This window comes from Dermacentor andersoni, chromosome 1 (genome assembly GCF_023375885.2).
Source record: "Dermacentor andersoni chromosome 1, qqDerAnde1_hic_scaffold, whole genome shotgun sequence".
In the NCBI taxonomy this organism is placed as follows: Eukaryota; Metazoa; Arthropoda; class Arachnida; order Ixodida; family Ixodidae; genus Dermacentor; species Dermacentor andersoni.
Genome location: NC_092814.1, coordinates 85,849,294 through 85,875,460, shown reverse-complemented (window position 1 = coordinate 85,875,460; position 26,167 = coordinate 85,849,294). Strand labels below are relative to the sequence as shown.

Here is a 26,167-nt window from a genome sequence, read left to right as displayed (position 1 = left end):
TAATATTCACTGTGTGTCGGACCGGGACATGAGAACAAGGCGGGTTTCCGAAAATCATTCGATTCGATTCACCATTCGAAATTGTCGACTATTCGTTTCTGTTCGACTAAGGTATAACATCACTTGTGGAGTTTGGACGGAGGGAGACCGATGTAGGTGAAAATGTCTCCGACTGACTCTTCTGCTGAAGAACCCATAATAGAAAGCCATTGTTTCTAGTTGGAAGCTTTTCACTCGACGGAGCGTTCTGTTGTAAACGCCACCACACGGAATGTATCAAATAATGTAAATCAGCTTCATTTTTTACAGAGCCAACTCCACACGGTCTTTACATATCGTTTTGTTCAGAAATAAAAGAATATTCAATCATCGATTTGATATTCCAAGGACATTTTTCTTGATTATTCGTATTCTATTTGACTAGGAAATTTTGCTAATCGAACACCTGTAACCTTTCTGAAATACCGCCCATGGCCTTAGCATCATGCATGTACATATACATGTCTCCATCATAAACATCTTTAAGACTAGAAGCATCAGTACATACGGTAAAAAAAGAAGTATAAACGAGATGACTGGAGCTGTCGCTACTTTGTATAGATTATCAGCACAATCAGTTTACAGCCGCAAAACTAAAACGCCCTGCAGTGGGCCTCTTCGATTATCCGTTCCTGACAGATCCGTTCCGAGACGCTGCACACGCAACGCCCATTGGCTGAAAGCACCGCCTCGGACAGTCCAGGACTGTCAGAAACGGATAATCGAAGAGGCCCAGTGACCGCAGGTGACAAACCTACTGCCTTTCAAGCCGAAGCCGCTCAACGTTAGTCGTTGATGCTGATGGACGACTGATCGCCCACTGACAGGGGACAGTCTTTCTGATAAGGGCACGCAATAAGAAAATGACCTCAAACTCGCGCCTATTCGCCATTGAATATAGCAAAGTGGGGCAGATGGTACGGAACCGCCCGCATGTATGCTTTCATACACCACTTAGCCGTACATCCTGAAAACACAGATGCTAGCTCTTCGTACCTGCCGGCTCATATGTAATATGTAGCCACGCAAATGCTAATATGATGTTAACTGAAATGAGCAAAGCTTTTCATGAACAGTTATTGACATATTGTTAGGAAACCATGAATACGGAACGCGGTGTCCGCTAACAAGATTTGATTTACTTCTAGTTGTCTTCCCCCTTTACTTAATTTTATTCACGTATCTATTTTTAAGCACACTTTTTTCACTTACATATGACACACATATCTCACTTTGTTTTACAAATAGTTCGCTTTCCGACTTGGCAGAAAACGATGGTAACATTAACGCGAAGTTCTCCTTTAGCGTTAAACATGCACGCACAACATTGCCCTCCGCTCGCCATAAGACGTTGGGTGAACGCCAGACGCTTTAATTGTCCTCTTCACGCTAGACTAAAGCAAATACCCATGCGAAAGCGCTGACCTCGAAGAGTCCACACGGCGTGTGGTCGACTCTGCGGTCACGCGCCGTATGGCCGCAGAGTCGCAGTGTTTGGCCAACAAAGTGTCACCGAAATTAGAGTCTCATTATGACAGTGTGTGGCTTGCGCGCGACACGCCGGAGCATCTTGCAGCGCCATGTGCAGTTCCTAGATGTTAATGAAGCGAGAAGGACGCGACAGTGTCCATCTGGACACCTTTATTATTGTCGTCGTCTCTCATAGTTAACTCAGACTTCCGCAATTTCGGGGTCTCCGACTAGACGTGTACATGTTGTGTAATCCGCTACAAAAACGTGAACAGGGTCTGCGCTGACAACTCGCGTGTACTGTGTTATCAGTTCGTGTAACACTGTATATATATATATATATATATATATATATATATATATATATATATATATATATATATATATATATATATATATATATATATATATATATATATATATATATATATAATTGGGAAATTCCCAAAGATGCAAGCATCTCCGCTCGCGCATTATATAAAAGACGGAAATGAAGAGATGCAACTGCATACGCGTGTCAACGTATATCCACGCACAATATGTATGCGCAGTTTCTTGTTCTATGAACAAACACTACGAATAAAAGAAGAAATAAAAAACGTGTTGAGCATGTAACTCATCTTTTAGCGGCAAGCAATTAAGTGTGGCCGTCCTCCCTTTACAAACACGGGGGAAACGCGAGCGAGCAACACGGTGTGGCATGTACGATGGGAAAAGGAAAGACGATGAGAATGTAATTTTCCCCCGCCCTTCTTTTTGTTTCTCTGCCTACTTATTTCTCGTGCCATTATGATGCCCGAGGCGTGTTTTATCCTAGAAGAATGTACTCCAGGTCGCGCGGTATAGTTATTTTCTTCCCTTCATTTTTTTTATTGTCATTCCGCGCTGTAGTTTCCCCTTGCGTTGCCCAGGTAGCGACGGCGTCTCACTGGCGCGTTTATGCAAGATGCATGAGACCGTCGTGTTACGTCAGCCTTGCGCTCAGTTCATATTGCACTGCGTGTCGCGCAGGCTGAAAGCATGCTACAGTGCGATGGTGTTCTTTTTCTTCTTCTTTTGGTCCACTCGCACCGACACGTGTAACATCACAAATAAATGCAGATGCCTTATTGCTTGTCCTTCTCATGGCAAAAAAAAAAAAAGAAAGAAAGGCTTAGATTTCTCAACAGGAGAAACGCGAGCCTAGCTGAAGCACCATGAAAAAAAAGTTGCCTAGCTGAATGCACGCTACTTTTTTGAGCAGAAGGGATGATTTCGCTGTGTTTCTGCGGCTATCCAGCGCCATCGGTAGCATCTGAGTTTTGCACGAAGCACTCAATATTCGTGAACACGCGACACTTAACGCGGATTATATTATAAAACTAGCTTCAGAAAGCCCACATTACCAGAAACAGAGAGAAAAAGAAAAGAAAGAGAGAGGCCAGAGATGCCACCAGAAAAGCGTCTGGTGGGCTGCTCTACGCTGGGAGAGTGGAACAGGAGAATAGAAATGAGAGAGAGAGGAATGGAGTGAATGTGTGCACTTGCGCGTACAGCACCACGCCAGTCAAAGGCGCTCGCACAAGCCAGTCGTTTTTCAAAAAGCATACAAGTGCCTTCACTGCCTTCTGGGCTGATGATCGGCGGGGGCGGTGTTCTAGTATAGTCTGTATGGTCAGTGGTCGATCGAAACCAGGCACAGAAATTATGCAGGCTGTTTATTTCCGTCTTTCAAACCTAGAGATGTGGTCACGGAGTAAAGCATCTCTATAGAGACCTGTGAACAATCACGTGCCTTACCAACGCGCACGGCCGATTCGAGTGGTTTCGAAGAACGGCAATCAAACTCGCTGATAAAGTGGACATGAGATCGCACTGCTTACATTGTTATTCTACGTTTACAACACTGACGTTGCCATTAAATCTTAGTACAATTTGGTACTTTCTCTGTTCTCTTTTTTCTTGTTTGTTTGTTGTTGTTGTCGTTTTTTTCTTTTTATAACAGGCTCATCAGACCCTCCAGGATTGTTGGCATTTTCATTGTTTTAAGTGTATCGCCCATAGAGCAATGCAAAGACTTTAGTTTTTTGTCCAAGGATAACTTTGAGTCTTCTTGGTATTCTGTCTAAACCTCGCACTGTATGCTTAGAAATCCTTCTTTTTGCCTTTTGAATAGGTTGCCTTTTTAAGCGCGGAGCACTTCAGGGGCCCGGGATGGGCCCGGGATACACATGCCAGAGCTTTTTTTGAGCTTTATGTCGTTCACGGCCATGCATTGTACTCGTAGGCCAAAACACTGTCGCAGCTTGCACAGATCAACCCGCTTCGCGAGTTATTTCTACTGCATTGATCAGACACTTGCCCGGCGTGAAAGGGCTGCGATGAAGGTTTCACCTATACACGCCAAAGGCGATGCGCTCGCGTGTGTGCAGCACTATGTAGCTGCCGATTCAACAACTCGGATGCATTTGCGGGGCTCGAAGTGCGTACGTGTGTACTTGCGTGTACCCAATCGACTGCCGTGTGTCCAGCTTGTGCAGCTTCATAGTTCAATCATCCTAGTACCATGATGACCGAACGCAAGGCGCGTGACATATTCACCTGAATAACGCGAACGTCATGTAGAAACGTGCGCGATCAACGCTGAGCATCTCAGCTATTCTCGTCATTTCGCCATGATGCTGGCATCTCTTTATGCAGTGAAACTGGTCTGTTGGCTCTCAAGCGCAAACATCACTGTGGAACCTGTACTTCATTTGTGAACAAAGCCTATGCAAGGACGAAAGTTGCACATAGAAATGGTCTCCATCAATGAGCACTTTCCCCCTTTTCTTTACGCAGTTCCATGTCAACATGAGCCAACAAATTCGTGCACCACTGCGGAGGAAGCCTGCTCACAATAGCCAAAATCATTTGCAGTGGTAGTGAACAGCTTGTGCTAGCAAAATATGTTTGCAGCGCCTAACAAAAGCATAGACTGACAAAGCTACGCACTCTCACCACTACAACAATAACACGTGTTACGTTTCTGGCACGATATATGACAGAACACAGCCTACGCACTACATAGCTTCATACACCTGTTGACGATAGCGCGATCAGGAAAACAAATCTGAACGAGCACCAAGAATAGCACCCGTGCATAAGCTTACCCGTGCATAAGCTTACCCATGCCTGAGCTCCGTACCTCGTCAGCAAAGAAAAAAGCTCCGTTCGTACACGCTTGCACTGCACCTCCAGTACTCTTAAAATCAATCTCTAACACGAAAGAAAACAAACACTGAGTTCTTCAATGACGCAGTTAGCCACGAAACTTAGCCAAAACATATGATATCCCTTGCGAAAACCTCGCCGTGGAAACTCGACGGCCAACTGTCATGGTACTGAGCGCGCTCAAACGCAGAAAAGAAGAAAAAAAATAGAGAAAAGGGCGCAAAAAATACCATGTGATGGCGCTTAACCAATTGGGAGACGCATACCTTCTCCGCTGCCTCCTCGAATGCTCCTCGCAGCAGCGGCGGCGGCAAGATAAAAGCATGTCGCTGCCTTTTAGTTTTATTCAGGGAACTTATCGGAATAGACACTGCGAACAAAGAGCCGGTCTGTCCCGCCATGGATGCCGAACAGTTGGCACGAATCGAGCAACAGCCGGCGTTTGCTCGCGAAAGACAGCGAGGCCGGAGGGCCGATTCGTCTGTGCGACAACGTGAAGCAGAAGCCAAGCTTCAACGAAGAGAGTAAAATTTCCAGCTTCGTCAGGCAGGAGTCAATGCTCAACAACAGCGAATCAAAGCGAATCCTGCGGTTAAAGCTCGGGAAGCTCAAACGAAACGGCAGAAAAGGCAAGCTAACCCTAATTTGGTTAAAGGTTAAATGCAAACTGCATGCAAACGTAGGCAAGCGGGTCCCCAACTTCAAGTTGGAGACACACAAGCGAAACGTCAGAAGAGAGAAGCTAACCCCCAGGTGCGGCAACGTGAAGCGGAGATGAGACAGCAGCAGCGGCAGCTACCCGAGACCGTCGGAGCGGACGCCCGATTCAAGTGGGACTTCTTAGATCGATCCTTTGGCCATAGTTGTAAGGTGTGTTATAGGCTGTGCTTCAATAAGGCATTGATGAAGATCGGCAACTTTCGCAACCCTGAATCGAGAGCCAATGCCCCACAGGTATACTCACAACAATGACAGAAGGGGTTTAGACACTGGCCAATCACTGCTGCGCACTTCCGACAGCTTTCACGTTGAGTGGAACTGCATCCTTTCCTTTCTTTTTTTTTTTTTTTTTTTTTTTTTTTTTTTGCAGTCTATCTCTCCTACGTATGACTAGATGCGTCAAAGTCCTTTTTCAGTCGACTGACAATATCCAAGTGAACGTCGCCCGTGTTTTCAACTTCATGAAAATGTTATTTTAATTGCTTACTAATAAACCGTAGCGCCGCTTCGTTTTTATAATGTTACCCCTGTCATTTTAAATACTACTAAGCGTTACATTTCACGTTTTACCCAGTGCCTATAGATCATTCCAAAACTTTCTTGGCATCTTCTTATCGTTACTTCGAATCTCTGCCAACCACCGGTCACTTTACAAAGTTCATCTTTTCTTGAACAATTACTTGTGGGCTATTCCTCAGTCTTATGTATTCTTCCCATTTCTCTCTCATTTACTCTAGCAGCTTATTATTACTTTTTCGCCTTTTCGTGTTTCTTCCATGTTTTTTCTTGGTCGCTTCAAAGTGCATTCTTTACATGCATATCCCACACATATTTTGACTTCCTTTATGGCCGTAGAATGATTTTCAATTATTTTGAAATTAATCTTCCCCTGAACTACCGCTGTTACCAACGTCTTTGATTTCTTTGAGGCTTCCTTCACGAGCTTTTTCATTGAGTTTGCTGTTGTCGTCCAATGTATGTCACTCGTGTACTGGGTTTTCATGCCTCGCGTCTTCACAACACATCTGTGTTTCTCCTTCGCACCGAATATTGCTGTTAACTAGCCTCTTACAGTCGCTAATGATAATATTTATATCTTCTTCATGTATTTCCATGATATTGTTTTTTTTTCATACAAAGCCACCGACAGTAATTCGTGGCCGGTGATAGTTTTACATTAGCATAGACTACCCTCGGAGCCTATGCTACTGTATACCTGTGGCCCTATAAAGTATACTGCGCGGCTGCGGAGGAGCGGAAGTATCAATGCAGGTAGCATGCGGTACCGTCGACGTCGAGTGTAAGGACATCACGTGATGAACAGGCTATTTCTCTCATATTCTTGCCGGGAATGCCCCGCAACAACTAGCGTAGCAAGACGTATAAGCGTTCCATGCTTGATAAACGCACTTTCTTTCCGCAGCCGATCCGTATAGCAAGAAATAAACGACGTCTGCTTTGTGCCAAATATGGTGTGCGGCCTGAAGGCGTCCGGGGTGTCCATGGCACAAACGCACAGTCCAACTCCCTTGCGTCGATCTTGTACGGAATGCGCGTCAGCGCGCTGCAGATAAACTTGCGTTGTCCCGAGTCCAGCTGGTAAACCCGAACCGCAACGTGTAATTTACGTGGATGTATACATACTACCATCTCCGCCATCAAAGCCCGGAATGAGGACTTTCTTCTTTCTGGAAAATTGCGCTGCTTCATTTGTAATCATATACCGTGTGATTTAGACACTCCGCTTGGGAAGACACAATAGCATGCATATAGGCGGCGTGAATTTTCAGTGCACGATATGCATTGAGGGCAAGTGTCAACGGAAGGTGCCCTTCATACTGCTACCTGCTACGCCTGGACGATTACTAGTGTTCCACACCCAACCACATGCAGGGCCGCATTTCTGTCTTTATGTGCTGAATTAATTTCCTTTAAAGCGGCAGGCACAGGCAAACTGCCCTTAAAAACGGACTAAAAATACTTGCATTCAGTCATGACTAGCACGTCGCAAATGTCCGCTTTCAGACTTTTTTTTTAAATAATGCTAATGAACTGGACCATACACATTATACTTGGTCTTTCTCTCTCATTCTCTATATTGTGACAATATCGAGGGTCAGGGAACTGTTTGGCTGTGCGTTACATATTACTTGTGTTTTAAGAGCACCCCATGGATGCTTACTGGGTTTACTCTGGTCGTCTTATTCATTCAGCGTTCCCTCTCTTTCAAGATTATGATTTGTAGAATGGCATAGAGCTCAGAACTATTGACAATAAACGGCGCGTTAGTGTCAACAGTTTCGAGTTTTTCAGACAGCTCTTCAGTTCAGGTTAATAACTCGTCTTCTAGTGTGTCCGCAAGGGCTCGAAACATTTTATCTTCGTTTAAAAAAACTCGACACGACCAAGTCGAGTCAGAAGTCTAGCTGACACAGCCCGACCGGATTACGCTTACATGCGTCTTAGCAAGCAGGCTTGGCGAGTCTAGAGTTACTGTATATAGCTCCCTTTACCTTAAGGAAGCCATATACAGTAACTCTAGGCGAGTCAACCTACCTGTTGTTGGCGGGTTGACCGAACACGCCTCGACGCTTACTCAGTCGGACCCGCTAGCATTTACGTGAACCCAACGGCCGATTTTCAGCTTGATGAGCAGTCTACGTCAAATTTTGTCGGGTTCGTGTAAAGATCGCTTTTGTCCAAATGTTGTCAAGACCGCGGACACGTCCTATAGCTGGTGGTCGTGGGGTGAAAGCTGCTATGGGACTTCCTTTCAACAAAATGGAGACTCGCGCAGGAATGGCAGCTGTACTACAAAAAGAATACTACACAAATTATTGTATGCCTGTAGTAGAGGTCTCATGTTCGCTTCCTGTGTTCTTGATCGTCTTTTGTAACCATACTGCGCCATCTCATCAGCGCAGTCATTAGAGCTCTCAGCCTTGATTTTTTGTGCCACTGTCCAAGTAGCCCTTTCGTAATGGTTATCTGTTATCCCGCGCAGATAAAACGTTACCTTGATGTCTCTACTTACAACATGAAAACCAGTCAGCCACTCACCTTAACAACCCGTAGCGAGCAAGGGAACTTCTGTAGGGAACAGTTTGTCGAGTACTGTCTGAGGCACTTTGACGCCAGCTAATCGCTTCGCGCATCTTCTCAGATTGCCACGCTGAATGAAAAAAAATTCACGCGGGAACTTCTCTGGGATTTGGCTAAGTATACGCAAGCATTGTGCCACTTGTCATCTCCACGCAGCCCGGTGTCATTATCAGTGTTATGAAACTTGATCTTGCCAGTACAAACGACAGTGCGAACGGCGGTGCAAGGTGCGCTAATGACGTTCCGATCATTATAAACCGTTATCGCTCTTTAGCGCCTTATCCATCCGCGTCGAACCATTATGAACCGTGACCAAACGTACTCCATCGACGGCTGCATATGAAACGGCCGCGCGGACCGTATCAATTGAAAGCGATCCGCGATGCTGACAGAGAGTGCCGACTGCTGATAGCTTGGCGCGCTGTGTTCTCGCTGCTTACTTAGCGTGTAGAGGGACGCGCGGGCCCGTATCTTGAAAGCGATCTGCGAAACGGGGGCGTGCTGAGAGCTCCGTGAGCGATGTCTGTGTTCTCGCCGCTTCGTTCGCGTTGAAGCGACAGGCAGCACGAAGGTAAAGTCGCTCGCTGCTGCGGGTTCTATCTTGAAAGCGATCGTCTGACGTGATGGATGGAGGGACGGACGGTTTTCTCGTTGGGTAAGCATAGAAATGTTTACGCATTTAGATGCTTAAGACGGAATGCTCAGACTGCGAGAACACGCGCGAGGAAAAGCAGCACTAGCTGTCGCACGTACAAACAAATGCCTTTGTCTCGACGTTTGTTCATTTTCCCATTTCCACTGACGGCAGCTATACTCTGTAGGAAAATCGCGCATGCTCCAAATGAACAATCTTTAGGCTATCGCGGTACTTAGCCAACAACGTACCAGTGGCCTCAGAAATAAGGTGAATTGCATCAATGGGCCGCGACGCAAAGATTCGTGCGTAGTTTGCATTTATTTTCGCTATAGACACGTCGCCCAGACTTTTTCCTTACTTTCTTTAATTGCTTCTCACTGACCACTGCACCCCAAGAAATCTAGTTCCAGGTTTGGTGCGGGGATGTTACATTTAGACAGCTCTAACTGCCGGTAACTGTGTTCCAACTTCACGACGTTCGTAATCAGGCGTAAATTGTGCATCGGCACTCCATCACAACTTCCGCTTATTAATATTATTTACACCACGCTAGATTTCAGCTTGAATTCTCCCGCGTGCCGCAACCAGGCGGCAGAATGTCTCACAAGAATATCACAAGAATGTCTCAGAGACTGTCGACAGGGCCTGTTTTCTCTAGTAGCCAACTACCTAACGATAGTGAAATTTTGAAAACATTGCCCTTTCATATACCTCTCAAACAACAGCTACCTGGGCATCGCTATTATGCCCTCTGGACCTGCGTGAGCACTTGCTCAAACGCACTAAGGATTGTACCTACGCGCAACAATGCAGAGAGGATGTTGTCTTGCGCCCTGATGGAAACGTTCATTAGCTGGGATTGTTAAGCGTCAATCGAAAGTTATTCAGTAGTTCATTTCGTTTCAATTGCTTGGAGATGTATGTCGCGCTGGAAGGTTTTCGCGAAGGAAGAACGCACTCGTGTATCATTCGCTTTGAATGCTGATTGAAATAGCATAATGGCATCATACTTGCCTTTAGTGCTACCATCTAATTCAAGGATAAATATCTCATAAAACTTGCATTGAATCACACCCTAAAAAGAAAGGTCAGAACAGATGACTGGCACTTCAATGCCGCCCAGCTAATTGCCTTCATTACATAATCTCGTTGACATTTGTTTTTGTTTTTTGTTGTTAAACGTATGCCATCACTTCGTCACAATGAGCGTCTGAAAAGCTCTGTATATAAATCATTACTCCTTTAATCATGCTGGAGTGATAACCAGAAGAAACAGCCCCAAAGTGCACGGCACACTGGCTGCCGCCGCAACTCGCACACAATCTTCACTGATAGCTAATTTTCGTAAGCGGTTATTATTATAACTATTTTTGCAACACTAAAAAGACGGTGTGAGCCTGTCAAAAGAGATCACTCATTGTAAATAATAGTTGCCTGTCCTTGTATTCTAATTCAGTGCCATTTGCGCGACATATACAGCATCAGGACGCGCTCTCCTTTACATTGCCACCTTACGAAATGTCTTTCTTTTTCCCGCATAGTGCTTGCGCACACGTCATCAACTCGAACACCTGTTTTATTGTTATGCCCTAGTATAAACGAAAGCGGGTGCTTGTTCCCGTTAGTCTGTGTTTCCCGTCTCCCCGTTTCTCTTTCTCTCTTCGTCTCTCTCGGTGCGTTTGTGAGTGTGCGTGCATGTGTGCGTGTGTGTGTGCATGCGCGTGCCTACGGGAGAGCATACCGATCTGGCACCAAAGCACAAACTCGCCCATAAGTCACAGCAAAGATAGCATTCTTTGACGGTTTTTCATACATGTTGCAAAATATAACAAGGCAAATATTACACTGAACCATAATCACCTTATTACTCTAAAAGCACATCACTTCCGTAGCCTTCATTTTCAGCCCCCGTGACATCAATGGTCGGCGAAGGTACAGGGGACGTTGTTGTGTAAGTGACTGAATAATAAACGCCCTTACTCAACGAAATATGCAGGGTGTTCTTTTAATGTGAGCGCGTTACTTGGCTCATTGTGCGACCCCGCCGTCATCAGAAAGCCGTGGCAGAAAAGCCATGGCAGAAAAACGGCACACAAATTACGTCATCTTCATATAACTAAAAAAACATTCATGCAGAAACACCACTAGAGTTGTCTAAGTATGCGTAAGCATTGTGCCGCTTGCTCATCTCCACGCAGCCCGGTGTCATCATCAATCTTATCAAGCCTGACCCGACCACTTATCAACACTTAAAGGTCGTTATAAACCTTATCGCAATTTATCCGATCCTTATCCACCCTTATCTTTCCTTATCAACCTCATCTGACATGATCCGACCCTTACAACTATTGTCGGTCTTTATCAACCTTATCGGACTTGATCTTACCGTTATCGACCCTTATCGGTCCTCATCAACCTCATCAGAATTGCTTCGATCATTATAAGCCCTTATCGCTCTTAAGCACCTTATCCATCCTCGTGAAACCATTATCAACCGCGATGAGACCCATATAACCTCCCATCACTCCTCAGCATCCGTATCAACTCATTGACTGCTTATCTGTCAGTGTTGTGCGACGCGAAGAGCATGTGCCCTCAGAGATCGGTGGCATTTCAGTCGGTGAAGTAACGCCCCAACGGAAGGTGCATCCCGCGACCACGGAAACGCATCGGGGATGTGGCGTGTCTGACATCAAATTTTCGCAAAGTCGGAATTTTCGTGATATCTACAATGCTCCAAGTCGGCTCTACATGTGGTCCTAGACATTGCTTTTATTCCACCATCCCCAAATCTTTCAAGAAAGCCTCCATAAAAACTGTTCTCCTTTGACATTTCTTTTGTACCGCCGGTACAACACATTCATATGGATCAAACATATTCACCTTCTGCAAGCCTGGGTGTTAGCCCTGTGAAACACCTCACGGAGTTTACTCACATTTTCAGCAAAGTAATAGTTTACTCTTTCAGAAATTAGCGTATGACCATGAACTGTAGTTATATTGCTGGATACTCTTGCTAAAATGAAAGTTTTGTCTTCTCAACCGCAAGCTCAAACAGCAGCGGTGGGCAAGTGAATATTGTCACATGGGGGCAGCAGTGTGTATTGATGTATTTGCCGAATGTTTTGAAATAAAAATAAATTGGGTGTTCGCCCTGTGGATAAGACATCTGGCTTCTCAGCACGGGGTAGTAAATTGGAAACTCACCACCGCCACCGTTGTTTTTTCTTTCCTTTCGGATTTATTTTGTTTTATACATTAATTTCTTTATAGCGATTCGTCTTACCTGGCGGACGGACGGGTTTCCTCGATGGGTTATAGGCACAGAATTGCTTACTCGTTTAACAAAAGTGGCCACGCTGAGGATTCGATCCTCGGCCCCACCTCCACTGCTGGCGCTCCGCAGCCGAGCACGTAGGGTGCCTCGACGTCCTCCTCGCCCGCCGCTACGTACAGAGTGGAGACAACTGCGACGTCTACTACGGCGTTCGGCAGGTGAATGGCGGACGCCTTAGGGAAGCGTTGCCGGCGCTCCTCGCGTGCCCAACGTCGTAGTAGACTCTGCGGTTGTCTCCACTCTGTACGGAGCGGCGGGGGAGGAGGACGTCGAGGCGCACTATAGCGCGCTAACCACTGCGCCACCCTTGCAACAGGCGAGAGTGATGAATATCTTCGAGGCTGTGCGCGTGGTTAGGCTCTGTCTGGCGGGCGATTCACTAGATGGAGCATGATGGGAGTCTCTGTTAGTCGCTCTCGCCGCTGTTGACTCTTCATCGTCCGAAGTTGAATCACTCGAGTCTACATCACCACGCGAGGCAGCAAAGCGTGACCGGTGGCGCCAGTTCACTGCCGACGAAGTACGTGACCATCGCAACTCAGCGAAATGTGCGAAGCGAGTTGCTGCCGCGAAAAAACGTTCACCACTCAAGCCCCCGACAACGCGAAAGGCAGAGAGAGCACGGTGAGCTGCAGCAGCTGCAGCGCGGCAGTATGCATCCCCTAAAGTCCCGGACAACGCAAATAAAGCTCAACTGAGAGATCGCAATATGGCCGGTTTGTCGTCTTGTGTTGTTCCGACCACATAAGCAGCTACTTTACACGCGGAAACATAAAGCAACAGCACTGAACTAAGCAACATTTCGCCGCAACACTAAACTCAGCGACATAACTCAACGACAAGTAATGCTCTCGAAGTTAGTCATATTAAGAATTGCTTAGGTGCCCCCATAGTTTTTCTTTTTTTTGGTAGCTGCACCAAATTGTTAAAAATTGCCTGTAGCAGATAGCACAATTATAACTTTTGATCTAAATTGCTCGATGAGACGGCTATTACTTGTACGAGAAATCAAAATGCTTAATCGAATAATTAATATACGTGCGCTAATAACATGTTAATTAATCAGTTTACGGCACATAATCAATATACGAATCTTAGCTAGTGAGCATGCAAGGCATATCGACGTAGAACGAATTCTGAGGATGGCACCTATTTCAAGATATGCGCCGTCAAACTTGCGGTAAAAATCGTTTCGTCGGACACTTTGAAAACTAATATCTCTAAACTGGCGTAGTCCTGAGAATTCGTTCTAAGTCGATATGCCTTGCATGCTCACTAGCTGCAATTCGTATAATTAAAAATATGTGCTGCAAAGTAAGTAATCAAAAGGTAATTGGCGCAATTACATTAATTTTTCAATCAAGTATTTTTATTTCACATAGAAGTAATGGCCACTTCATCGAATAATTTAGATCAAGGGTTAGAATTGTGCTATATGCCACAGACAACCTTAAAAAATATTGGCGCAGCTAAAAAAACACCCTGTATTTATCTGACTGATTTTCGTGGTTACCGCCGCATTTGTCCGTCTGTCTCTCTTGCATTTATATGTACAATCTAGAATTTTCTCATGACCTCACTATCGTCGTTACATCCCCAGGTGCAACCTAAGCTGCGAAGCGCTCTCTTCAACTTGGCGTTGCTCTTGTCGGAGCAGCAACGCCCTATGGAAGCCATGAGGTTCCTGAAAGATCTCCTAAAGGTTAGATGCCCTTTTCACATCTGTGCTTTGGCATCTCTTCGCTACGCTACTGAATTCTTACACAGGGGGCCTTTTGGAAACACCTGCGAATCGGGAACCTCAACAGATGCTTAAATAACGCAGGGGACCTTGGAAGCGTAACTTGAATGTACACGCCCGGTAGCTCTCGAATAATATTTTCGTACTTATACCTTGACTCGTATTGTGTGCATGTATTTTATGCCACTATACCATTACAACTTGTTTCAGGTAGCTTTCGTTCATTTCATTTATTTGGCGTCTGTTACGCTTCCAACTTCTCTCATTGTTGCCTCACGCCTTACTTTTGTTTATTCCTTTTTAGCATTACGCAGCATGCTTTTTTATCGTTCTATTCGTAGCAAAAAGCTTGTTCATTCGCTTCTTCAAGCCATTCATTGCGAAAAAGCTCTCATTATCGTTTTAATGTGGTACAATGCACGACATAACGAAGGGCAACCCGTTCCCCCGAAATCGAGCTGTGTTCCGGCGGTCACGTGCACACGCGCAAGACTGGCGCGTAAGCTGCGCAAGCCGAGGCGCGCGACATGGCAGCAACCAGGGCTTTGTTGGCAGCGGCCGCGGGGCCGTCGAGTCCCTACTGGCCTACGCCGACGCTGCATATGTCCTCGCGCATGCAGGCTTACTGGGGCGTTTCTTTGTCCCCCCCGCCTCCTCTCTTTTCTCCCCTTGGTCCAGTACCACCCGAACCACATCAAGGGCTTAGTACTGCTCGGAGACATCAACGTCAATCACCTCAAGGATTTGGAGGCAGCCGAAGAGGTGAGTCTCGAAGATTAGCGGCTCCGGCCCTGGGTGCCTAATCCCGCGCAAACAGAAGGAAGCGCAACTAAGGCGGCGAGGACGGAACGCCGTACGGGACGTCCAATCAAACAAAGCAAATCCCCGCCAGCACTGTCACAGGCACGCTCGCGAACGATTGGAATGCATCACCGCGCGAGCGGTTCCCTTCCCTCGCCCCGCACTGCCCGCGCTTATCCGCTGCTGGTGACGCGGGGCTACTCTACTTCGTGTCTGCCCCGAGGCCCGGCAATCTTTACCGTCAGCGTGAAATTCCCGTCGAATCAATTCTTTTTATTCTCTCTCTTGCTTTGTCTTTCTTTTTTTTTTTTTTGCGTAACTAGAGCATTACGCAAAGCAGCCTTGGTGTGAAGTGGCAGATGGACGAAAGCGAAAGGAGTCGTAGCGCGATAAATAAATATCAAATGGAAGAAAAGTATATGTTGTGGCCGCAAGACTGTAAGTGAGAAGTTGATGCACCTCTTAAAACGAAGTGTTGATATATATATATATATATATATATATATATATATATATATATATATATATATATATATATATATATATATATATATATATATATATATATATATATATATAGAGTGTGTGAACTATTCCCACATGCTTTCACAATTGATACTAGTAACTCTTCATACCTAAATGCCAAGCACGAAGCCGAGCATTAAATAATTACGTCTGCGTTCTCTTTGGTGCCTCTACATATTTATTTATGCTGACGCGAAGGAGAGGATCACTGCAAGCCGCGACAGCTTCTTGTTGTATTTTTTCTTTCTTTCCTGACTCGTCGGCTTGCTAAACAAATATTTCTGAACACACATACTATGGTTAGAAAGAATCACGAACTGGCTGGCACAGTAACCGGATCTGAGCTGAGTATTTGAGCTGAGCAGCTAATTGTGATCTTGAAGTGTTTCGTCGCATTCCATGCACCAGAGCACGACCATGAACATATTATATTTAGATGTTCATGGTCGTGCTCTGGTGCTTAGAGAAACATGTAGCACTCTTATCATGCATACTGCGACTAACAGTAGAAGTGGAAGCGCTTGCGTATGCCGGTGTTAAATATCACACAGCACTTTTTTTTGTAAAGGATGCTCTGCCTCATGCCTCATCTTAATGCAAAAAAGCCAACTTAAAGGAGATAATTGAGAAGAATTTTGCTACGTCTTTTCTAAAGAGGCGGATGACAGTTAAGCAAAAATTTCTCAATTACCTAATTATATTGTAAATAAATGTAACTACTCGCTGCTTATCAGGACAACAAAGTGGGACAGTTGGTAAGGATTCAGTGCTAGTGATACTACTCGAAGTGGCCCTGAAACACGTTTTACCGAAGTCGAGAAATGCATTCGAAGTTAAAATAAACTATTCCAGGAATACTTTGCAGCAAAGTACGTCAGTGCATTCAGCAGAAGCGGAGTTATTAGCAATCAGAGATTACCTTTGATATCCTTCGCGGTGCTCCCGCTCCTTCTTGAAAGTTCTTCACTGCGAAGGCTACGGCGGAGCGGTGTGTGCTCGCAACGCTCCGCTTACTGAACGTCACCAGAGCGCGCAGTTCAAATTTCATTTTGGATATTCACGTAGACGCCACTATTTCCGCTTTTCTCGCCTACGACGCGCCAAACGCGGTTGTCCTCAGCGAGCCGTAGTGAGCCTTGCGAGCTAAAGCCCCTCTGGGCTGTACTGCGAGCAGGCTCGTCGCGGCATCCCGCGGTGGCCGCGGTATTCACGCTACGTAGCAGACGCAGCTACACGCGACTGTAGTGCGCATGTGCAGCGCTTGCTTTGTGCATAACATGGCTAGAGTGCGCGCTCACGTTCATGTGCTCCAGTCTGGCGTGTGCTACGTAATGCGAACCGGCTTTGTCCTGCACCAGCTTGACCGACGGATAGTAGCAACATTTTGAAGTGCTGTCAATCGCTCACTACGAAACGATGTCTGCCGACGACGTCAGCCAAGAGCAGCCAGGAGTGAGCGTGCGCTGACTAGCGAACGTGGGGTCTGACCTTAATTTTCGCGTGTTTCGCGGCCAGTTTAGTCTTCAAAACATTTCGAAATCAGCGAAAGTTTAATTCCTACGCGTGCGACCGCGGCGGAGCGTGAACAGACCGGCTCCTTCCGGAAGTACGTAATCATTATCGAAATTTTGAAAGCAGATTTTCGCTTACTTCAGCATATTTAGTAAAGTACGTCAAATAATATATACAGGAACAGTAGGAAGAAGCACACTGATACAAATACCCCTCTTGATTGATGTCAGCTGCCGGTCAATAGCAGCCGTCTATGGGAATTTTGCATATGACGACACCTGCGAGCCACCGGCAGCTTCGAAACGGGTGAGGATAAGGCCTCGTTTGGAAAGAAAAGAGAGTGTTTGAAAAATGGTTGACTTCATGCTCAGTTTGTGAGCTCCACGCGCTACGCAGGACTGCAAAATTTGGCTGAAATGTTCGCAGCAGCGTATGCTCTCCGCGGACTGCGCCTTTTTTTTTACCAAACCCGATGGTTGTTGACACAAAGGCCGCATTTATTCAATTACTTCTCAGGGCTCTTTAGAAAGCAAGTCAAATAAACTGTAAAATTTCCCCAAATGAAATTTTTCCTTTATACAGTTATTCACCGTTTACTTATCGATAAGTAAGTCTCACAGGTTATACCCTTATTCTTAAGCACGAGGTCATAAACAGAGCACTTTCTTTTTTTTTACCTATATTTAGCTGCTGTGTTGTACGCAAATGATCACAGTGTTTTGTTTCTTCTCGTGGCAGCATTCTCCAGACGATCACTGGCCAACAAAAAAAAACGTTTATTATGATAATACTTCAGTTATGTTACATAACTTTCTTTTTACTATCTAAAGAAAAATCGAATTTTATCGTTTGAAGTATTACTGGCTCTGGATAGATACGAAATGTTTATTCTGGTTCATGCACCTCAAGGCCTTTTTGAAGATCATGCCACCGTAAGTTTGGCAAAGAAGCTGTTATCGGAGGAACCGACAGCGCTGACTTTTTTTGACCGCCAATCCGTGGTGTGTGCGTGTTTGTGCAGCGCGCCATCTCGCCTGTCTTGCGTCTTTATCGCCCTCTGCTTCTAGCAGTCTGTTTATCATAACCGTGGTAGATGACAGGCGTTTTTACGGCTGGTGAGCTGGTGTGCTGTTTATCATAAGTATGATGAGTGACAAGCGTGTTTATGACTGGTTAGCCACCACTGTGCAGTGCCAAGGTCGTCTAGGATGCTTCTTTATATATATATATATATATATATAAGGCACTTGAGGCATTCACTTCGTTTTTCGGCATCTGCTTTCTCTATTCATTCTTTGTTTGTTCTTTAAACTTGGTGTCCAAATGATTTTTATTGAGTATATTCGTTATTACTGCGACGGAGAAGTGCACCTACAGTTCTGGAGACGATAATGCTTTGTTCTGGTTAGTTGGGTTTGGTCCCTTTCGTGTTGATCATTAAATCTACAACTGAATCAAAGAGCGATCACATTATTGTAGCTTTGCACAGAGCTGCAGTAAGCGAGAGGCGCGCTCTTCGGGGCCAACAGCGTGCCGCAGTGCCAGATGTAACCCACAAGATTGTGCGGCGCATTGTTTCAGGAAAAAGAAAAAAAGGTCTACAAGATGCACGTATGCGCACCTATGCGTCCGCCGTGGATAGTACGCGGAAGCAGTATATAAGCGAAGCCTGCTAGGAGACTGCGCAGGCCAATCTCTATGAGCCGCTCCTAGTACTAAAGGAACAGACCCCGCGTTCAGACTAATTTTAGTACGTAAGAGCATTCCTTCATTGACCGGCGTTGTAGGGCACCTTCTACTCATGATTGCGGTCAGTGCGGTAGCGAAGACATTGCTGCGGCAATTTTCAGTAGCGTACGGCACTAAGGTAACAATTTTTTGTGCATTCCCAGTTAGTCGCCACTCACTTAAGACACACGACGAAACCAAAGACGTGCAAATATGCACGTGGAAACAGGCGTGATTTCAGCCTTTTGTTTGCTTTTTTTTTTACACCACGCCCGCGGTATTCTCACTGAAACTGTTCCGCCTCCTGCGACACCTCCCCCCTTACCGCCTGTTCTGTGGCCACAGTGCTACCGCAGGATCCTGGCCCTGGACCCGGGCAACGTACAAGGCTCGCACAACCTGTGCGTCGTGTACGTAGAGCGCGGGGAGCTAAGCCGAGCCGAGCGCTGCTTCAAGCACGCCACCACGCTGGACCCGAACGCCACGTACATCCGCAAGCACCTGCAGGTCACGCAGACGCTGCTCAGGAACCGCTCGGTGGACGCGGAGCGCCGCTCAGGCGCCGCCCTCGCCGCGCCGCAACCGCCCGTCCTGCAGCCGTTCGCTTCCGCCGCCGCCGCCGCCGCATCGGCTACCAACGCGCAGTGACTCTGGACGGCCAGCAGTGGCAACGTTCGTGGCGAGAGCCGTGCGCCGTAGAATGCGCTCCGAGAGTGGGCGCGCGGCTCCACAGAAGAGCGCGACCAACGTTCGAGACTGTTGGTCAGCCAACGCGGTTGAAGGGTCCACCGGCACGCACCGTCGTGGGTGATCGCCCAGTGGCGACAGCTGCGAGTGCTCGCGAATCGTTTCCGATGGTGTTAGCAGGGGGCATCTGCCAGCGTTCCTGGTGGCCTCTGCGCGCTGTTGGCTTTGCGCAAAGACGTTCCGCTATGCTATGACGCTTGTGCGACGACCTCCAAATGTAGAAGACAAAGTGGAGGGAGGAAAGTCATTTTAGTGGTTGTACAAAAGCCACTCTAGCTGCATTTTTTTTTCTTTCGCTCCGAGAATGTAATTGTGCACCTCGCTGCACGGTGATACTTACAGTGGCACATTCCTCAGGTTACAGACCGTACAGTTGAACGAGTGGCGTATACATCGCTTGTCAGTAGGAGCATGTGGTTCACCATGCCTATTGAAAGTATGTGTTGTGAAGGCTGAACTATGAACGGATGTGTCAAAGGTAGGCTGTTGTCCGACTTCGGCTGAGGGAGAGAGTACATGAACACTGTCAGCCTTCGTTATAGAATCGAATATTTTCGTCCAGACAATATGTAAAAGCAAGTTCCTAAATCCTTTGGTAAACCGGCTGCACAATTAGCGCGTATTAAACAGTACGAAGGGCCTTTCTTTTTCTTTCATATTTTTGCCAAGTTATTAATGTGTTATATAATCTTCTTGACATAAAAATATTTTTTGTAGTTGAGATAAATTTTCTTCTTTTGTGTTAACTTGCAATAACACGAAAGAAAAGTGCCACACCAGCTTCGTATAATAAATGTGAGACATCGGCAATTTGGGCCATGAATAGCTTGTTTATGGCTCACTGAGAAATATTGGCATTGCTTGCAACATCTACAAGAAAGCACCGATAGCTCGCATTGTTTTGCTCGTGACCTTGTTGAAAAACAGTGAAATTGTTACATTTGCCTTCACTAAACTATAGCGTCAAGTTCGCCATTGTACAGCAAGATACCCTGCGTTAATGTAAAAGAATTTCGTAGGTTATCCTCAGCGTGAGTGCTCCTGATGCACATAATTCGATCTTCGGTCTTCATTCACGAAGCACAGCAAGAAAGCGCTCTCGTTTCTCTAAATGCATTTGCTTTTAATTTTAGAAGGAACAATAATAATCCTCATTCACACAGCTGCAATATACCATCGTGACTGATTCACACAGTCTATAGGGTCGCAACTTAAGTCTCAACACTGCATGCTTAAATAACTAAAATATCCTATTTATTCATACAAAGTGCCAAATTAGATGTACGTAAAGAAAGAATGAATAGTCTTCTTTTTTTTTGTAAGCACACTGGTATGGCTCTTCGATGCTTATTCACAGAACTATGTTTAATGCCTGCTGCACTTTCGCTATGCTCTTGTGCGGTAGTAGCGCAGCTGTTTAAAGCCGAACTCAGGCGTATATTCATCATTACCGCCCTAAGTTCTTAACGGCTGAATGGTAACGACGACTCCTGTTTGTCTGCTCTTATTGTTTCCCATTCAATTAAGCATCATAGCATTTTATTCTATATTCGCGTTTTTTATAGCTACTGGTTCACCTCCGGTAGTCGCGGTAGTTCTTTTTTTTATCTACTCGTTACCATCGTCGTTAGCTGGATGATGTTGATAAGCACACTGCATAAGCAAACGAGTCATTAACTAATTTTCGTATGTTAACATTAAATAGCGCAGTAGATGACTACGGAAACGAACAAAATAGTCGAAATTCGGGCTGTAAATAGATGGGGTTCAAGAAAAAGAACGTGATTAAGAAATTGCGGTGAATGAATGTCACAGAGTGTATATTTGCACATTGTATTGCTGACCAGTGCTTGTGTTCGCAGCCGCTAACGAGACAAGTGATCTATATTTCGGCAACTTAAAGTGAAACATAAAAAAGTGCATATATATATATATATATATATATATATATATATATATATATATATATATATATATATATATATATATATATATATATATTATGCTGTGCATATGCCGTTTGGATACTACAATGTGAGCGCCTGTACATAACGCAAACGGTAGCTTGTACATACTATAGGGTGAGTATCGGACGGCCATATTTATGAGATGTGAAGTCGTTCTATTTTGGAGTATTGCGCAAACCACGACTCAACATCAACCAGGTATGTCTCTTGTCTATGTGCGGCGCATGTGTTATGACTGGTGCTTCTCAATGTACACTACAACAAGAAAGAAAAAAAAACTATCGTTGTACTGATGATGTGGATGGAGGCTGTTTAGCGGACGCAGGCATGCGGTGGATTGTACATAGATATACCGAGAAAGAGACAAAGAATTTTTCTATTAACTCAAATGTGAGCCAGAAAACTGTTTTAGGGACCACGGTGGCACTTAGATAGAGCAAGACGTCGGCTCGGTAAGTCACTGATCTGCGCGCTCCAAGAGAAATTTGTTGCATCTGCATTCCTTTCTACCCCCCCCCCCCCCCTTGTTTTTTTTTTTTTGTTTTTTTCTTCCAGCAGCAGCCGCTCTGCAGGATAGTGTTGCGTTGCGTGGACCGTCCGCTGTCGGCACTCAGCACCTTAAATATTGTCTATGCCTGTATGCTTGAGGTTTACGAATGACACTGGCCGCGTTAACTCACCGATGTGTGCACACCATTGCCGCTTTTTTCGCCCCCTCATCCCATTGCTTCATACTGTTTTGTGGTGCACGTAATTGCCTTATCGCCACCCCTTATTGCCTCTTCCCAAGTTTGGAAAGGTTGTGTTTATATTGTTCTCGTGTGTTGAACGCTTGAGCGAGCGCTGTCGCCGCTTTGCGTCTGTATTCTTGTTTCAATTCATTGCTGTCGGATGCGTAAGGAAAGACTTGCGGTGTTGTTGTCGCTTGTGTTTTGGCGAAATAATACAATATACTTCGTAATAAAGGCACACATAATGCTTTCACTCAACTGTTCCTTTTTGTTGTTTCCTCTCAATTAATAAAGAGAACTCCGGTTTACTCTACGTGTCCGACAACATACTTCACAGCGTCCTTGTCTGCATGTTTCTTTAGCTATTATTCGCCTTATACGTATATGCACACATCATAGCGCCGGCCTTCATCCGTATCTGTCTCTACAAACGGAAGTCGAGGCCACGGATATACAGGAGCACTGTTGCGACACCGTTTCTCAAACCTCGACCGACGTTACTATTGGGTAGCGTGGCGTTGTCGGCGGGCTGCAGACGTCCGGTAGATCATGGCGACCAGGCAAGGGCGAGACGACTTCTAGTGCGAAACTTGCACTGTTTATTCAATGGTTCGTGAAGGATAAAAAGAGAATGAATTAATTGAAAAAGTACATTGCGGGGCCCCTTAAATAGGCTCACTAAAATCGTAGGCGGGATCTTGCTCACGTCAACGTCACGTGACATGCACTGAGTCCTTTCGGTGCTTGGCGGCTGCTCCCACTTTCCCAGGTGAGTTTGCACGGGCTTGCCTGCTCTGGCAGCAACCCACGTAGTCTTCTCGGGGACAGGCGGCGGATCTCTTCTCCCAGGTGAGTTGGCACAGGCTTGCCTCCTCTGGCGGCAACCCGCGGGTCCTGTTTGGTTCGCGCAGAACGTTCTCCCCTAGAGTTGGACAGTTCGTGGAAAGGGTTCTCTCCTCGGTCGCACACACAAAGGGGCCTGTCATCACTGCGGGGCGCCTGGCAGACCGGCAACCACACGAAACAACCATGTACAATTAAGAATCCATGCTCCGTTTCGGTTGAGCAGGGTCTTTCGAGCATCCTTTTTGCCCGGGTTGTTACACGCCAGCCATAACAGCACCGACTCGCGCCTGGTAAGACGTTCCAAGTATAGTGTTTCGATGATGCTTCGTGGTACAAATTATAGATGGCGCAGAAACTTGTAACCAACTAGGGGTTTTATAACCAACACCCAGAGCGGCGTCACCCGCAGCGGCTTGCCGTGAGATGTGCAGCGAAGCTATTTGGGCTTTCTGTTCGTTGGCCAATTCACCGCTAGCCGTGCGTTTTCGCTGTTGCCCACGTGAGTGAGTGAGTGAGTGAGTGAGTGAGTGAGTGAGTGAGTGAGTGAGTGAGTGAGTGAGTGAGTGAGTGAGTGAGTGAGTGAGTGAGTGAAGAAAGTTTGTTGCAGGTCCGGCGAGGACGCGAACTCGTCGCGCACCCGGCTAGTCCCACGTCGGGACCGGAAGTCTAGCCCACCGGCCCGGTCGCGGGCACGCGGGACAGCCAGTCAGCCAGTATTTGCTTTTCTATAGCGGGACTACGCAGAAGCCAGTCCCACTCCGTGATGAACTTGGGGTATGCCGACCCGCACTCCCAGAGCATGTGCACTAGAGTGGAGGTCTGTGGAGTGGAGCGCAGGACGGGCAGGCGTCGTCGCGATACACGTCGGGGTAAGCCTCGTGCATAAGGGACGGACACGGATATGTGCTGGTCTGTAGAAGTCTAAGCGAAACGGCTTGCGCCCTATTCAACTTGGGGTGAGGGGCTGGAAAGACTCTTCTAGACATGTAGAAGAATTTATTAACCTCGTTGTGAGTAGCCTGAGCGTTCCTGTGGCCGTAGGGAGGAGGGGAGTCGGGGCTCCTTGCAGAGGAACCGCGCTCGGTGAGGTCACGCGCAGCCTCGTGAGCAGACTCATTGAGGTTCAGGGGAGCATCCTCGACCGACCCTACGTGAGCGGGAAACCAGTGGATTGAATGATGCGTGAGAGCATATGGACTCGAGCTGCTAAGAAGACGGGCAGCTTGCTTGGCGATGCAACCCTTCTGAAAAGTCCTAACTGCCGTTTTGGAATCACTATAGGTCTCGGAACCACGACCGTCTAGCATGGCGAGGGCGATGGCGGCGTGCTCGGCGACTCCGGGGTCTGAAGTGCGAATGGAAGCGCTATTGCAAATCTTGCCGCTGGAGTCCACCACAACGGCGGCAAAGGTCTTCCCATCGCTTTACTCCGCGGCGTCGACAAAGCTTGCTCTAATGTCTCGTTGCTTGATCTGTTTGAGGATGGCTGCTGCTCTGGCCTTGCGTCTGCCCTCGTTGTGGACGGGATGGACGTTTCGGGGCACAGGGGCCACTTCGAATTTGTCTCGAATGCACCTAGGGATCGGGGTACTGACTATCGGGAATCCCGCAGGGTGGTAACCCAGCTCTTCGAGGATGCGTTTACCTGCCGCTGTGGTGCTCAGGCGAGTGAGTTGCGCGCGTTCTTGGGCTTCGGCAATCTCCTCGGCGGTGTTATGCACCCCCAGCTTAAGGAGATCCTCAGTATGGGTCCTGATGGGTAGCCCGAGAGCCCTCTTGACTACTTTGCGAACGAGAGCGTTGAGCTTGTCTCGCTCCGCTCTGAGCCAGTTGGGCATAGAAATCGTGTACGTGAAGTGACATAGCACGAAGGCATTGATTGATCAGCCTGAGGAGATTGTTTTCCTTCATGCCTCGGTGCCGGTTTGCAATTCTGCGAACGAGGCGGAAAGCGTTGTCCGTCTTTGCGATGATCTTGCGGAGAGCCGTTCCGTTCCCGCCGTTGAATTCGACAAACATGTCCAGGACCCGAATAACGTCGACCCTGGGTATCACCTCACCCCCCCCCCCCCCCCCCCCTTCACAAGTGCGAAGACAGATGCTGCTTTCGGAGACTGGCTTCCAATCTTTTGGTCTGCCTCCCTTCTCTTTTCTGTAAAGCAGAAGCTCCGACTTAGCGGGGGAGCATCGAAGTCCGGTGGGGCGGAGATACTCCTCGATCACGTCGATCGCCTCCTGCATGGATTCTTCGACTCTACACTCGCCGCCGCCGGAGCACCATAAGGTGATGTCGTCGGCGCAGATGGTGTGCTTGATGTCCACGACGCATGCCAACGTCTCGGAAAGACCAATCATACAGATGTTAAACGGTGTGGGGGAGATGACGGCGCCCTGAGGTGTGCCCTGCCCTCCGAGGGGCACATCGTCGGAGTGGAAGTCCCCAGTGCGAAGCTTGGTCTTCCTGTCTGTTAGAGAAGAGCTGACGTAGCTGTGGAATCTGGAACCGAGACCCAGGTTTGAAATCGTCTTTACGATGATGGTGTGGAGCCCGTCGTCGAAAGCCTTCTCGAGGTCCAGATCAAGCAGAGCCTTGACGTGTCTGGGACGGCCATCCACAATCTGATGCTTGATTAGTTTCATGGCATCCTGTGTCGAGAGTCCGGCGTGGAAGCCGATCATGTTGTACGTGTAAACCTCGTTGTCTTCGAAGTACCCGTTGAGCCTGTTGAGGACGACGCGCTCCATGACCTTGCCGACGCAGGAGATTAGAGAAATCGGCCTGAGGTTCTCGATGTTCGGGGCCTTGCTGGGCTTGAGAATGAGCACCGTGCAGGCCATCTTCCATTCTGCAGGAACAACGCCGCTCTTCCAGGACTCGTTGATCTTGTCGGTCAGAAAGACGATCGACGTGTCGTCGAGGTTTCTCAACATTCTGTTGGTGACTCCGTCCGGACCCGGCGCAGACTTGCGGTTGAGCGCGAAGATGGCCTGACTGACCTCGGCAACGGAGAAGTCTTCGTCCAGCTCAGGGCGTGGAAGGCATCGGTAGTCCGGGAGTTGGGTCGCCGGATC

The 26,167-nt window shown here is 47.0% G+C and overlaps 1 protein-coding gene across 2 annotated transcripts in view; it reads left to right on the top strand.

Moving 5' to 3' along the window:
• Positions 1-22,557, top strand: part of LOC126543767 (protein O-mannosyl-transferase Tmtc3-like) — a 397,442-nt gene extending 374,885 nt beyond the window's left edge. For both annotated transcript variants that reach the window (XM_050190874.3, XM_055061695.2), the window contains 3 exons: positions 14,098-14,199; positions 14,917-15,000; positions 19,150-22,557. In XM_050190874.3, coding sequence (XP_050046831.2) covers positions 14,098-14,199; positions 14,917-15,000; positions 19,150-19,452 — 489 coding nt within the window. In that variant the 3' untranslated portion in view covers positions 19,453-22,557. The remainder of the gene's footprint in view (positions 1-14,097; positions 14,200-14,916; positions 15,001-19,149) is intronic.
• The last annotated feature ends 3,610 nt before the right edge of the window (positions 22,558-26,167 follow it).